Genomic DNA, 14,523 nt, shown 5'->3' on the forward strand with positions numbered 1-14,523 from the left:
CACATTCTCGGGTTCATGAAGTTGATTAGTCCCCCGGCCTAGGAAATGCTGGCTATGCCCAGGTGGAGGGCTGCTTACAGAGGCTGGCAGGGGCGGGGGGTGGTGCCCAGAGTGGCCCAGGGGCCTCCGTGATGCCTGAAATGGGCCTGGGAGCCTGATAGCTCAACCTGAAGGAGGGTGGAGAGGATTCCTGGGAAAGGAATGCTCTGGTTCCCAATCTCAGCAAATAGAGGCCAGGGGAGGCCTGGAGCCCCAGAGGGCCCAAACTGCTCTGGAGAATAGGAGCTGGTACTGGGGTGTATGTGTGGAGGGTGGGGGATGAATCTGTCCTCCTGGTTCTGCCGTGGGATGTAGGGCTGGACCCTTCCTCTCCAGGCCTCCCTGCCCCACCTGTGGGATGAGGGGTGAGATGAGAACAGGACCCTCGGTGGCACCTCCCACCCCATCACAGCCTCAGAGCAGAGGCTGGGCCAAGGCAGTCATGTCCGACCCTGGTCAGAGGGGAATGTCAGGCCGAACAGGAACGGGGCCTCTTGTGGACAAAATAACTGGTTGTCTGACTGAGTTGTTTCAAAGTCATCACCATCACTGTCGTCACCGTCAACATCACCTCTAGCTAATTCAGATTCCTAGGTCTCCTGCCGCTGGCTCTCTTCCTGGGCCTGATGCAGCCCTTGGCACACACTAGGCGCCCATCAATGGAAAGATGAGGGCCTCTGCCAGCGACCATGCACACGGAGGGGCACTGCTCGTGGGCAGCGGCCCTCGGTTGGCCCCGACAGCACCCAAACCAGCCAAGCCACTGGAGGCCTCCACCATCCTGCAGTGGGTGGCGTGGCTCCATGGCTGAGAGTGTGGGGGCTGCCACAGAGGCTGAGCGTCTCATTTCCTCAAAGCACAGTTCTCACGACTGGGATGGGGGCAGGGGGCCAGCCTGACGGGAGACTCCACACCCACATCGACAGCAGAATGTTGAACAGGTTACTCCCCATTCTGCGCCTCCGTTTCCTCCTCTGTAAAGTAGCTCATGCGTGCTGGATCTCTCAGTCCTGTCCGACTCTGGAGTGGCTTACCGTTTCCTTCTCCAGGGCATCTTCCCAACCCAGGGGTTGAACTTGCACCTCTTATGTCTCCTGCGTTGGCAGGTGGGTTCTTTACCACTAGTACCACCTGGGAAGCCCCTCCGTAAAGGAGGGACCAGATCAAAGATAGCAGTCAGATACACCCACCGCTTCTGCATCCAACGTGAGCCTCATAACTGGTCACAGATGCTCCCCTTTCAGGTCCAGATATGGCCTCAGAATCCTTCCTAACACAGGACTCAGAATTAGTGATTGCTAAGGGCCTGCAGGTTCCCCCTGAAGTGAGGCATCCCCAGGGATGGGGCAGCTTGCTCGCTGGGAAAGTTGGTAGGTTTCTGGTGTTTTATGTCCGATGGTCTCAGAGGATGGCAAAGCCACGAGGCCACGTGACACAGGCAGGGTTGTTTTGCATGATCATCTGGTTCATGAGGTAAGGAGCCCTCGGCCAGGACCCTCACCTCAGGCTGCTCCACTCTTAGACAGGGTCCCTGGAGGAGGCAGGTCCCCTCTTTCCCGACTTGCACGTCATTACAAAGGTCCCTGCAGGACCCATTGTGATAAGGTTCAGTCCTTCCACACGGTACGGCAGGGTGTCAAAAGCTCTAATCCTGGCCCTGCCACCTAGTAGCTGTGTGACCTTGGGCAAGTTACTTGACCTCTCTGTGCCAGAATTTCTTCATGTGAAAAATGTGATCGAAAATTAAAAAAAAGGAAAATAGAGCCGCCACGTGGGTAGCTGTGGGGATGGTGAGAGCACCAGGCAGTCTAGCGTGGCACAAAGGATTGAAAAGCTGCACCCACCCAAAGTCACCTAGTCATCTGACTAAGTCTCTAGATCCTTCCACGCCAGTATTTCAATGTTTATAGACTGGGCGGCCCACAGGAATGGGTTCTAGGGCCATCGAACCAGCCGACTCCTTCAGAGAAGGAGCCCCGCTCTGGGAGGCATGTTTCCTTGGGGTGCTGCTCCAGCGCACAGAGCTTGGGCCCCCACAGCCCCTCTGGGGTTCAGCCTTTCCCAGGGGGTATACCTGGTGGTTCTTCTTCAGTCACACGCTGGGAGCCTTGTCTGGAAGCAGAAACCTTTACCAAGGTGCCACCCAACAGAAGCACCCGACATCATAATTCCCCACGTGGAAGCAAGCTGGGGAAAAGACACACCTCGGAAATTCTCAGTATCAAAATAAATGGACAGCTGCCGCTGCAGAAGTAGCTGCTCCCCTAATCAAAACAGCACTGGGTCACATGTGCTTCTGCCCACGACATGGAGCCACTTTCAGGACTTGGACTGTTGGGTGAGGCTGTCTACACATCTCTGAGGCTGAAATCCTCCCAGGGGCTGGGTAAGCATGGGAGTGCGGGCTGCACAGTCCTCTTGACAGCAGATATGGTCAAAAAAGGAAACCCCTGGCACAGTCTGAGCACCGACCAATCAGGATTGACTCCGGAAGCAGTGGGATGTTAACCCTTTAGCTGCTGGGTTATGCAGAGGTGGTTGGGGGACTGGGAGGGGAACCTGCAAAAGCCATGCCTGGGTGAGGCAGTGGAGAGGAAGGACCCCGACCAGTGGCTGTGACTGACTGGTATGGACAGATAACAATATTCTAAGAACCAAGGTGACTCCAGGGCCTCCCAGGCTAGAGATGGTGCCAATGCTGAATGCAGGCTTCCCTGGTGGCTCAGCTGGTAAAGAACCCACTAGCCAATGCAGGAGATGCAAGAGACTGCAGGTTTGATCCCTGGGTCGGGAAGATCCCCTGGAGAAGGAAATGGCAACCCCCTCCAGTATTTTTGCCTGGAGAACTCCATGGACGGAGGAGCCTGACAGGCTATATAGTTCATGGGGTTGCAAAGACTTGGACATGACTGAGCATGCATGCGTGTGCGTGCACAAACACACACACACACACAGTGCTGAATGCAGAGACTGAGCCCTCCCTCCCACCTCCTGCCATCTCCTCAAGCCTCACCTCCTCCAGGGGAGACCTCCCTGTGACCAGTGTCCCTATCCTGCCTGATATCCATGGCCCCTGTCTGTTAGGACCCCCTAGGACATAAGGTGACCCGAGAAGTGCTGGAGCCTGCCTGATGCCCAGCCCCATCCCAAACGCACCCAAGCATCTTTCTGTCCCATCCCATCCTAGACTGCCGCCATGCCCTCTGGCTCCTGGTCGGAGGAGGCATTATGCAGTCAGGATTTTCCCTACTATGCACCGAGCCCTCCTTGGCCACTTTCCCTGGACCCTAGGGTTGAACATCCCCAGTCTGGGAGGATGCAGGCTTCCTTCGGGATTTCTTCAGGATCTCTGCAGCAAGACAGCACGAGACTCTAGCCGAGCACTGCTGGGCTGGACCCCCTGGGATTTGCTGTGTGTACCCAGGCAAGTCCCTTCCCCTCTCTGGGCCTGTTTTCCCACCTGTACCAGGGAGGAGGGGGAAAGAAGCAGCCAGGTCCCCCAAACCCCTGGCTGGAAGGTGCTATTGGCAGACTCGGCCTCTTTAGGAAGGCACTGGGACTTACTGGTTCCATGGAAAGCCAAGATGTAAGAGCCAGAAAGGCCACCAAGGGCCACAAGGCTGGGAACCCAAGGCCCCAGAGGTGCAAGCCCAGGTGAAGCCAGGCCTGGGACCAGTGCTCTTGCAACCCTCCCGGCTGCTCATCGAGCAAAGGCCATAAATAACCTTTGATCTCCATTAAGAATCCCAGGGACGGTGGAGCCTGGTGGGCTGCCGTCTGTGGGGTTGCACAGAGTCGGACACGACTGAAGCAACTTAGCAGCCGCAGCAAGCCTCTCCTAGAGGAGGCCCGAGCAGGCTCTTCAGCAAGGTCACCTGCTCTGGTGTCACCTGAGTGGCTTTAATCATGTGGGGGAAGACAGTGCCTATGAGCTACTGTGCGTGCTCACTCAGTCACATCTGATTCTTTGCGACCCCATGGGCAGCAGCCCACCAGGCTCCTCTGTCCACGGGATTCTCCAGGCAAGAACACTAGAGTGGGTTTCCATTTCCTTCTCCAGAATGACTGACTGTGACTTCCATGGAAAAACAAACAGGGTTTTGTAAGAGAGACTCAGACCTCGAGAAAGTGCCCTAAGTGCCAATCCTCAGTGCTCTCACCTGTAACACCCACAGCAGGCTGGTGGCTCCTGCCCGGCTCCCCCCAAGGCATGGGAGGATGGGAGGATGCTGCAGAGGGCACAGGGCTGGCTTCCTGCCTCTCTAGTGTGGGGCCTTTGCGAGGGCTGACGACAACCTCCCTCCGGCACCTGCTCACAGAAGCCAGTATTTAGACGGCTTTCCCCTCGTATCTCAGCCTTTGTGGCCAAATGGGTGAGTTAAGACGTGAAGACAGTGGCAGGGAACGTGTGCATAAGACAAGGCCAGGTGTTAGGAGACTTGTAGGCTCTGAGACCTTGTTTGTGATGAAGCTCCGGTTTCTATGGCAACGGAACCAGGAGAGAGAAACCAACGTTGCCAGCTCCGATCACAGGGCAGCAAGCTGCCCCCTCTCCTCGGGCCGTCGGGTCTCTTCTGGTGAATGAAGGACACATGCTCTGGGGTCTTTCAGAAGTCCAAACCAAAGTGACACGATCAGGGCTCCACGTGCCCTGTCCCAGCCCCCGGTACCACCCTCACTCCCACCAAGAGCAGGGCTGAGGACCTCAAGGCCCTGGAGGGTGCTGGTGAAAGAGACTTCACTGGGCAGGGCGTCATCTGTGCAACATTTATTGTACCTAAGGAAGCCCTCTGGGCCCAAAGTCTCCCACCCTGCTCCCCTGGGCCACAGCTTTGGGGAGAGAACTCAGAGTCAAGTGGAGAGTTTCACAGAGCACAGGGGGAGGGGCAGGGGCCAGCTCTGCGGGAGGTGGCCCAGCAAAGACAGAATCACCCCGGAAAGAAAGCTCTCCAGCCATAGCCTGGAGGTGGGGTCAGGGCTTTGCTGCCGGCCCCCTTGCCTTCCCCCGACCACCCCAAGTTCTACCCTGGTCCTGCCTCCTGGCCCCAGGAATGGAGCTTTCTGCCATTCCCAATGGCAGAGCAGGTCTGGGATCTCCTCATCCAAGTGAAAGCCAACACGGTTCTTCTCCTGCTCGACACAGCTGTCCTCTGCTCTGGGCAAAGCTCTGGCCCAGAGATATCTGAGAGCCCAGCGGCTCCCAGCCGCATCTGTCCCTGGGTCCCCTGGATTTGGGGACACCGCTGTCCTGAGACTCAGTGAAACCGTCTGAGGAGCCGCTGCTCCTCCCCCGCGTGCTCTGGTTACTGGGTGTTCTCGTATTTCAGGTATCTGATCAGCCTGCCTGGAAGCGGCAACGTGTCCAGGAGTTTGATGCGGTATTTCCCAATGGCCTTTCGAACTCGCAGCCGGCAAAGATGAGCCAGGGGTCTTGGAGGTTCTGGGAAAAGGACAGAAAGAGAGATGCTGATTGGTCACCTGCACCCAGCAGAGGGTCTGCATCTCTGACCCCTGGTTTGTAGGAAGCTCCTGACCCATGTGGCTGGCTAAGAGAGGAGATGCCCTGACTCCCCCACGCTCATGGTCCCTGCCACTGCAAAGGTGTCATCCTTCACTCATCTGCACAGCCCAAGGAAGGAGGAGGGCAGGTTTGTTGTTGTTTAGTTGCTAAGTCATGTTCAACTCTTTTGTGACCCCATGGATGGTAGCCCACTAGGCTCCTCTGTCCATGGGATTTCCCAGGCGAGAATAATACTGGAGTGGGATGCCATTTCCTTCTCCAGGGGATCATCCTGACCCAGGGATGGCGCTCACATCTCCTGCATTGTCAGATGGACTCTTTACCACTGAGCCACCAGGGAAGCGCAAGGAGGGCAGGTAGCAAACCCATTTCACAGGTGAGGGCTTAGCAAGAATCATGCCTGGCACTGGAGCTTGTCCTGAGCTCCCTCCTCAACGTGTCAGCCCAGACTCCACCCTTCCTCACAGCCTCAGCAAATACGACCTCCTAAGTGACCCCATGCATCCAGTTCAGCTCTAGGTTCTAGGAGGTGCAGAGAAGTCAGGATCAATGGGCAGGGACTGAGCAGGTCCCAGAATCCTACCAGGCCGCCTCTTCCAGGAGGCCCCCAGGGATACTTCATTAAATGGAGCTTTCTCAGCTAAGGGGTGGGGGGCGGAGAGGGGGGGTAAGAACTGGTCCTGATGCATCTAGTAATGGGGTAATTAATTTCAGCTCCGGGAACAGGGTAGGCATTTGCTGAATCAAAGAATGCCATCTATTCATTCATTCAACACACACACGCTGACCCCTTCACTGCACTTGGCCCTGTGCTTGGACAGAGATGCAGGGGTATCCACTCAGGAGCTTTGGGGAAAGCCTTCCATACCAAATGGTGCATCTGAGAAAGGTCTCGATGGGTGGGTAGGAATTTGCCAGGTGAGGGACGGAGGCAGGGCAGTCTAAGCAGGGGAAGCGGCAGTGCCAAGCCAAAGAGACTGCCCAGGGGAGACAGGAATGCAGAGGGAACGTGGGGAGGGTGGAGAGGCTAGGGCACCACAGTGTAGCCTCTCCAGCCGCCCCATCAGGGCATTTCTGACGCTTCCACTGACCTCTGATCTCAGGATAGAGCCTGCCCTGGGAAGCGCAGCCCCTTTCTCAGCAGAGCAAAGGCTGAGCTTGTGGGAAGGCAAAAGGCTGCTGGCGGGCAGAGGATACAGGGCCTCCAAGGCTGGCATTCTGGCTGGCTTTGGAGTCTCTGATATCAACAACATAGCATTAAATGAAAGTCAGTCAGTCAGTTCAGTCACTCAGCTGCGTCCGTCTCTTTGTGACCCCATGGACTGCAGCATGCCAGGCTTCCCTGTCCCAGAGCTTGCTCAAACTCATGTCCATCGAGTCAGTGATGTCAGCCAACCATCTCATCCTCTGTTGAACCCTTCTCCTCCTGCCCTCAATCTTTCCCAGCATCAGGGTCTTTTACAATGAGTCAGTTCTTGGCATCAGGTGGCCAAAGTAGAGGAGTTTCAGCTTCAGCATCAGTTGTTCCAATGAACAGCCAGGACTGATCTCCTTTAGGATGAACTGGTTGGATCTCCTTGCAGTCCAAGGGACTCTCAAGAATCTTCTCCAACACCACAGTTCAAAAGCATCAATTCTTTGGCACTCAGATTTCTTTATAGTCCAAATCTCATATCCATACATGACTACTGGAAAAACCATAGCCTTGACTAAATGGACCTTTGTTGGCAAAGTAATATCTATGCCTTTTAATATCTTGTCCAGGCTGGTCATAGCTTTTCTTCCAAGGAGCAAATGTCTTTTAATTTCATGGCTACAGTTACCACTTGCAGTGATTTTAGAGCCCAATAAAATAGTCTCTCACTGTTTCCACTGTTTCTCCATCTATTTGCCATGAAGTGATGGGACCGGATGCCATGATCTTAGTTTTCTGAATGTTGAGCTTTAAGCCAACTTTTTCACTCTCCTCTTTCACTTTCATCAAGAGGCTTTTGAGTTCCTCTTCATTTTCTGCCATAAGGGTGGTGTCATCTGCATATCTGAAGTTATTGATATTTCTCCCGGCAATCTTGATTCCAGCTTTTGCTTCTTCCAGCCTGGCATTTCGCATGATATAATCTGCATATAAGTTAAATAGACAGGGTGACAATATACAGCCTTGACGTACTCTTTTCCCTATTTGGAACCAGTCTGCTGTTCCATGTCCAGTTCTAACTGTTGCTTCTTGACCTCCATACAGATTTCTCAGGAGGCAGTTCAGGTCTCCTGGTATTCCCATCTCTTGAAGGATTTTCCACAGTTTGTTGTGATCTACATAGTCAAAGGCTTTGGCATAGTCAATAAAGCAGAAGTAGATGTTTTTCTGGAACGCTCTTGCTTTTTTGATGATCCAACAGATGTTGGCAATTTGATCTCTGGTTCCTCTGCCTTTTCTAAATCCAGCTTGAACATCTGGAATTTCACTGTTTACATACTGTTGAAGCCTGACTTGGAGAATTTTGAGCTTTACTTTGCTAGTGTGTGAGATGAGTGCAATTGTGTGTTAGTCTGAACATTCTTTAGCATTGCCTTTCTTTGGGATTGGAATGAAATCTGACCTTTCCAGTCCTGTGGCCACTGCTGAGTTTTCCAAATTTGCCAGCATATTGAGTGTAGCACTTTCATAGCATCATCTTTAGAATCTGAAATAGCTCAACTGGAATTCCATCACCTCCGCTAGCTTTGGTCATAGTGATGCTTCCTAAAGGCCACTTGGCTTTACATTCCAGGATGTCTGGCTCTAGGTGAGTGATCACACAGTTGTGGTTATCTGGGTCGTGAAGATCTTTTTAGTATAGTTCTTCTGTGTATTCTTGTCACCTCTTAATATCTTCTGTTTCCGTTAGGGCCTTTTTTGTCCTTTATTGTCCTTTTCTGTCCTTTATTGAGCCCATCTTTGCATGAAATGTTCCCTTGGTATCTCTAATTTTCTTGAAGAGATATCTGGTCTTTCCCATTCTATTGTTTTCCTCTATTTCTTCGTATTGATCACTGAGGAAGGCTTTCTTATCTCTCCATGCTATTCTTTGGAACTCTGCATTCAGATGGATATATCTTTCCTTTTCTCCTTTGCCTTGAGCTTGTCTTCTTTTCTCAGCTACTTGTAAGGCCTCCTCAAACAACCATTTTGCCTTTCCGCATTTCTTTTTCTTGGGGGTGGATGGTCTTGATCACTGCCTCCTGTACAATCTCATGAACATCCATCCATAGTTCTTCAGGCACTCTGTTTATCAGACCTAATCTCTTGAATCTATTTGTCACTTCTACTGTATAATCGTAAGAGATTTGATTTAGGTCATACCTAAATGGTCTAGTGGTGTTCCCTACTTCGGAGTCTCTGATATCAACAACACAGCATTAAACGAAAAGAACTATTTGTTCTTCTTGTTAATAAATGTTTATAGCACAATAAAAGGTTCTGCAATTTTTTCTCCCAGGGACAGTTTAGCTGTTAATTACCCTTCCCAGGCAGGGCAGGTCCAGGAGAAAGTGAGGGGTGGGATTCTCAGCAAGAACCGCTCTACTCTCTAGTGGCCTCTAGTGGCCAGTTCCAGTGACAGCAACCATTTATGAATTCAAAGAATGTTTTATTGAGAATTTTGAGCTCCCAGCCAATAAGCAAATCAATACCCCCCTCCTTCCTGTGTCACCCCAGCATGGGTCTCTCTCTCCACGCCCCCTCCATCACCTTCCCAGTAACTTTATCAAGGGCCTCAACTTAAGTGCTCCCAGGCATTTGTGTAAATGGAAAATCCTACCAGAAAGTTTAGACTTAAAGGGGCCCAGGGATCAAAGAGAAACTCAGCAAGACTGGGCACTGGGCTGCGGGACACCTGGACAGGTAACGAGGCAGCATTCTCACCTGGGGACAACAGCAGCAGCAGTGGGATAAAAATAACTTCCTGTGAGTCAGCCTCTGTGCTGTGTGATCGACACACAGCTGGAGAGGTGCCCTTCAGACCCAGAGGAAGTCCTGGGGCAGTTGGTTCTCTTGGGGACAGGCATGTCCTCAGTATCAGCTGAAGCACCCAGTGCAACTGCCCCTGACGCCTCACCTGCCCAGGTGAGCGCCACAATTCCTGAGAGGGATTTCTGGCCTGACAGCCAGGCTGCCTCAACTACGCTGCACACAGCTATTGGAACGTGGCCAAAGCCCACCTCACTGCGCCAGGCACATCTCACCTGCAAACACCGCAGGCTGGCAGAGCTGGAGGAGCCAGACATTGAGCACGTCCAGCTTGCTCTGTTTGGACAGGGGCCCTGAGGTCCAGAGGGGCGTCCTGCCCACGATCACCCAGCAAGCCCCTGGTTCCAGAGCTCTGGGGGCCTGCCTCCTAGACCAGTGCTGCTCTGGGGCTGCCCTGGGAGCATGTTGAAATGTATACGTTTAGGCCCCGCCCCAGACCTGCCACGTTAGACTCTGCATTTTAAATAAGATGCTCGGGTGCTTCATGTGCATTTTACAGTTTGAGATGCCAAGCCCATCACTTCCTCCTCCACCCACCACACGGCTTCCCAGTGGCCCACAAACCCAGACAACTTACTCTAAAGGTCCTGACACCTCTCAGGGAGCTGGGGTTTTTGTTTAACACACTCTTTAGTGGATCAAATCTGGATTTGAATCCCCGCTCTGCTACTAACTAGTGATGAGACATTTGCCCAAGTGACAATCTCTGTGAGGGTCGGTCTCCTCATTTACAAAACAAAGGATCACGGAGACACTGGATGTGACACACAGCTCAGAGCCTGGCATGAGAAGGTGCTCATCAAATGTCAGGAGCAGTCACAGGCCCCGAGTCCTGGGCCCAAGTCAGGCAGGGGCGTCTGCCAGCAGCAGCAGCAGTGACAGCCCGTACCTGCTTTCTCCTTAATGACAGCCCAGTCCTCGAAGCTGTCAATATGCTCCTTCAGCCGCGAGCAGAGCTGCACGTTGCCCACGTAGTCCAAGAGGACATCGATGATGGGCCCTGCCCAGCGGCTCACTTCCGGGGCAGACAGGAACTCGCAGAACTGAAAGAGAACACACACCATCGCTGAGATGCCCAGGATCAAGAGCACTTTCTCAGCAAGTCCATCCTACAGGCGGGAACCCACAACCAGTGAGGGCAGGGGACATGTCCGAGCACAAACACCATGCATGCCCAGGGTAGAATCCAGCTCTCCAGATCCACACCTCTCTCTCATCAACACACCTCTGATGCCAAAAGTGGGAGGTGGGCAGCTTGGGCTCCCTAAGCCTCAACTTCCTTGTCTAGAAAATGGATATATGGCACTCACTTGAAGGGTTTTTTTATGAGAATTAAGGCAATATAAACATAAACTTCATTGCACATAGAAGATGGCCCATAGTGATGCCATTAGCCATTGTTAATATCTCTAAGAGAAGAGTGTTTCTAACTTCCTTTTTAAAGATTTATCTTTTTCGCCTATGGTGGGTTTTTGTCGCTGCACACAGGCTTTCTCTAGTTGCAGCAAGCGGGGGCTACTCTTCATTGCAGTCTGCAGGCTTCTCACTTGTTGGCTTCTCTTGTTGCACAGGCTCTAGGCACACAGGCTTCCATAGTTGCGACTCACAGGCTTAGTTGTTCAGTGGTATGTGAGATCTTCTGGGACCGGGGATGGAACCAGTGTCCCTTGCAGTGTAAGGTGGATTCTTAACCATTGGACCACTAGGGAAGCGCCTCTAACTTCCTGTTCATTGGACTTTGACTTATTAAGTCACACCATGGGCAGGTCTTGCCTCTGGGGTCACTGACTTTCTGCAGCTCACCTGCTCTTCTAGTAGGCCTGTTCTCACCTCTACCCGGATCTTGGTCCATCACCATGATATTCCAGGTGTAGGTTTGCTGGGGGTGGTGAACCCCTCAGTTTTGCAGGATTCCCCACCAATCGCCTGCCGAACTGTTCCCTCCCCTAATACAGGGGACCGAAATGCTCCTGTGAACCGCTAAGTCCTGCTGCCTCTAAAGCATGTTAACCATTGAGTTTCCACTGCCTCCAATGGGTGCTAAACGCCAGCTGACACGCCCTCCAAAGTGCACTAACCGTTAACCCACACTGCCTCCAAATCCTGTTCACCACCGTCTCCAGCTGCCTCCCAAGTGCAGTCCACCCTGCCGAGGGTCCGCCCTGCTTCCAGCCCCCCCAGCCTCGGGAGCCCGCTGGTCCTGGCCGCAGTCCCCGCGGCGCGCCCCCTACCTGGACCGCGCTGGGCGCCTTGTCCGAGGCGGGCGCATCATTGAACCTGTTGGAGGGCGGCGGGGCGGGCGGGTGCGGGCCGTTGCCGTACAGACACGAGAAGCAGGGCTCGCCGTTGCAGCCGAGGTCCATGAGGAACTTGAGCAGCGACAAGCACTTCATGGCGAACATGATGGTGGCGGGGAAGGCGGTGGGGTGCGTGGCGATGTAGGCGTCGATGTTGGCGCCGTGGTCCAGCAGCAGCTGCATGGTGCGCAGGCAGCCGTGTCGGATAGCCACGAGCAGGGGGTTGATGACGTCGCGGTTAGGGTCGGCTCCGGCGAGCAGCAGCAGCTCGGTGGCGTACACGTTGTTGTTGACCACCGCGAAGTAGAGCGCCGAGCTGCGGCGGTCCTCGTAGAGGCGCGCGCGCTCGGGTGCCAGCGGCGCGTTCACGTCGAAGCGCGCGCCCAGCAGGGCCTCGAGCACCTCGTCGTTGTTGCGCTCGGCCGCCAGGTGCAGCGGGCTAATGCCGCTACGGCGCACGCGCGTGCGGCTGGTCACCGGCAGCAGCATCTGCACGATCCTGCGGGCGAGGCGGGCACGCGCGGGTCACGGCACCGGACCCGCCGGCAGGGGGAGCGGAGGGGTCCAGGCTCGACCGCACGCAACCACTGCGTGGGAGCGGCAGGGCCCACCAGCAGGGGGCGCCGTGGAGACGGCCAGTCTCCACAATTACCACTGGAGGGAGAGGGGGGTCCACTTTACAGACAGGGAAACTGAGGCTCAGAGAGCTTCCACCACGTTCTCAAAACCTCAGAGCCGGTAACGAGTGGAGCTGGGCTTCAAACCCAGAACCCCTAAAGTTAGTGTGAAGTGAAAGTCACTCAGTCGTGTCTGACTTTTTGTGACCCCATGGACTATACAGTCCATGGAATTCTCCCGGCCAGAATACTGGAGTGTGCACCCATACCCTTCTCCAGGGGATCTTCCCAACCCAGGGATCGAACCCAGATCTCCACATTGCAAGCGGATTCTTTAGAAGCTGAGCCACAAGCCTCCAAAGTCTGAGCCCTTTAAAAAAGTCTCAGCCACACCGGAGGGCAATTTCAAGAATCTCTTGCTGACTTCTTTCAGGCTAAGGGGTATTGCCCACTCCCAGCTCAGTTTTCTAGAGGAATTGACTGGAAGGCCCCCAGACCTAGAGTGGGAAAACATGAAGTTGTGCAGACCCTGCCCTGCCTAGGTCGGTGGGGGCTTGGGGGGCGGGGACAGCCCTATCCAAGGGCTCACTATGTGCCAGGACACCGTCCAAAGGCTTCACACGCATTATTTGGTTTAATCTCCACAACAACCCGTAAAGTGTGTCTGGTCATGCACATTTGTTTCAGATGAGAAAATCCGTGCTCAGTGATGTTAGGGGACTTGCCCAGGCCATATGTTGGGAGACACAAACGGGGACTTGTCCCCTCCTCTGACTCCGGGGCTGAGCTATCCTGCGTCTCTGTTTTGCTGCCCCGAGGACTTGGCAGAGCTGCCAGGTCCTGGGGGACAAGAGGGGACAAACGTGTCTGTCCCAACCACTTCTGCCCCAGGCCCCGGTCAGCCCTCAGTGACCGTGAGGTCGCCTCCCCTGTCCTGTAGATCTCAATGCCTCTTCCCCTGAAGGCTGATTCTAGCCTCTCCCAGGCTCGCTGCTCTGCCTGTGGCCTGGAGTGGGCTGATCAGCTGTGGCTGAGGCTGGAGATTCCTGCCAGTCCTGACTGTGGTCTCTCCTGCTGAATCAGGTGGTGTTCTCGGCAGTTAACCTACAGTAATCTATTATAATATATCCTCCCAACAGCCCTATGAGGTGTGTACTAGGATTAATCTCACTTACAGATGAGGAAACAGAAACCCAGAAACCCAGTGACTTGCCCTGGGACACACAGCCAGTAGAAGGTGATGGAGGCAGGTAGTCTGATTCCCCCTAGAGTAGCTGTCTCCAGCTTTTTCGGCATCAGGGACTAGCTTCACAGAACACAATTTTTCCATGGACTGGGGATGGGGGGGATGGTGTCCAGACGATTCAAGCGCATTCTATTTCTTGTGCACTTTATTTCTACTGTTACTGCATCAGCCCCACCTCAGATCATCAGGCAGTAGATCCCGGAGGTTGGGGCCCCTTGTCCTGGAGTGAGCCACACTCTTAGCCACTCCCCTACTTCCTGTGTAGCTAGCGGTCAGGTGACAGCTGCTATGTCACAGGGTTTTAAGCTCCTTACAATGCATTAACTTGCCTGACCCACTGTACCTTCACTGCGGCCCAGTGGGGCTGCCCAACTGGGTCTGTGGGCTTCTTTATAACAGAGGGGGCTCAGAGAGAGGAAGCGACTGATCAAAGGCCATAAAGCCGTTCTGGGGCTTGACCCCAGGACTCCTGACCTCTTGTATTTGCTCTCTTTCCTAAACCCCTGACGCCTGCCAAGCTCTTGCCACTGACATGATTCCAGACCCTAATTTCCCCAACCCCTGCTGACCGGTGACCTCGGGTGGGCTTCAAGGAGGTGACCACGGCAGGGCAAGCAGGTGCACCAAGCCTGTTTCCAAGCCTCCCTCACTCTGGGCACTTGGGTTCCCTGGGCCTCTGGCTTCCTGGAAATCTGATGCCAGGGATCTCCCGTTAGGATCTCGGTGGAAAGTATTATTTTGGTTAGTGACGCTGTGTTTGCTTAAAATCTGCCTCTCAAACCTCAAAAGGAAATTCA

The 14,523-nt window shown here is 54.0% G+C and overlaps 1 protein-coding gene across 1 annotated transcript in view; it reads right to left on the minus strand.

Moving 5' to 3' along the window:
- Window positions 1-4,792: 4,792 nt before the first annotated feature.
- The window catches only part of ASB2 (ankyrin repeat and SOCS box containing 2), a 48,772-nt gene continuing 39,041 nt past the window's right edge, over window positions 4,793-14,523 (minus strand). Inside the window, exons 8-10 of the mRNA XM_061395167.1 lie at window positions 11,798-12,362; window positions 10,456-10,609; window positions 4,793-5,479 (exon numbers count right to left, since the gene is read on the minus strand). Of these exons, the coding sequence (XP_061251151.1) occupies window positions 5,343-5,479; window positions 10,456-10,609; window positions 11,798-12,362 (856 nt within the window). The 3' untranslated portion in view covers window positions 4,793-5,342. The remainder of the gene's footprint in view (window positions 5,480-10,455; window positions 10,610-11,797; window positions 12,363-14,523) is intronic.

This window comes from Bos javanicus, chromosome 21 (genome assembly GCF_032452875.1).
Source record: "Bos javanicus breed banteng chromosome 21, ARS-OSU_banteng_1.0, whole genome shotgun sequence".
NCBI classification, from domain to species: domain Eukaryota; kingdom Metazoa; phylum Chordata; class Mammalia; order Artiodactyla; family Bovidae; genus Bos; species Bos javanicus.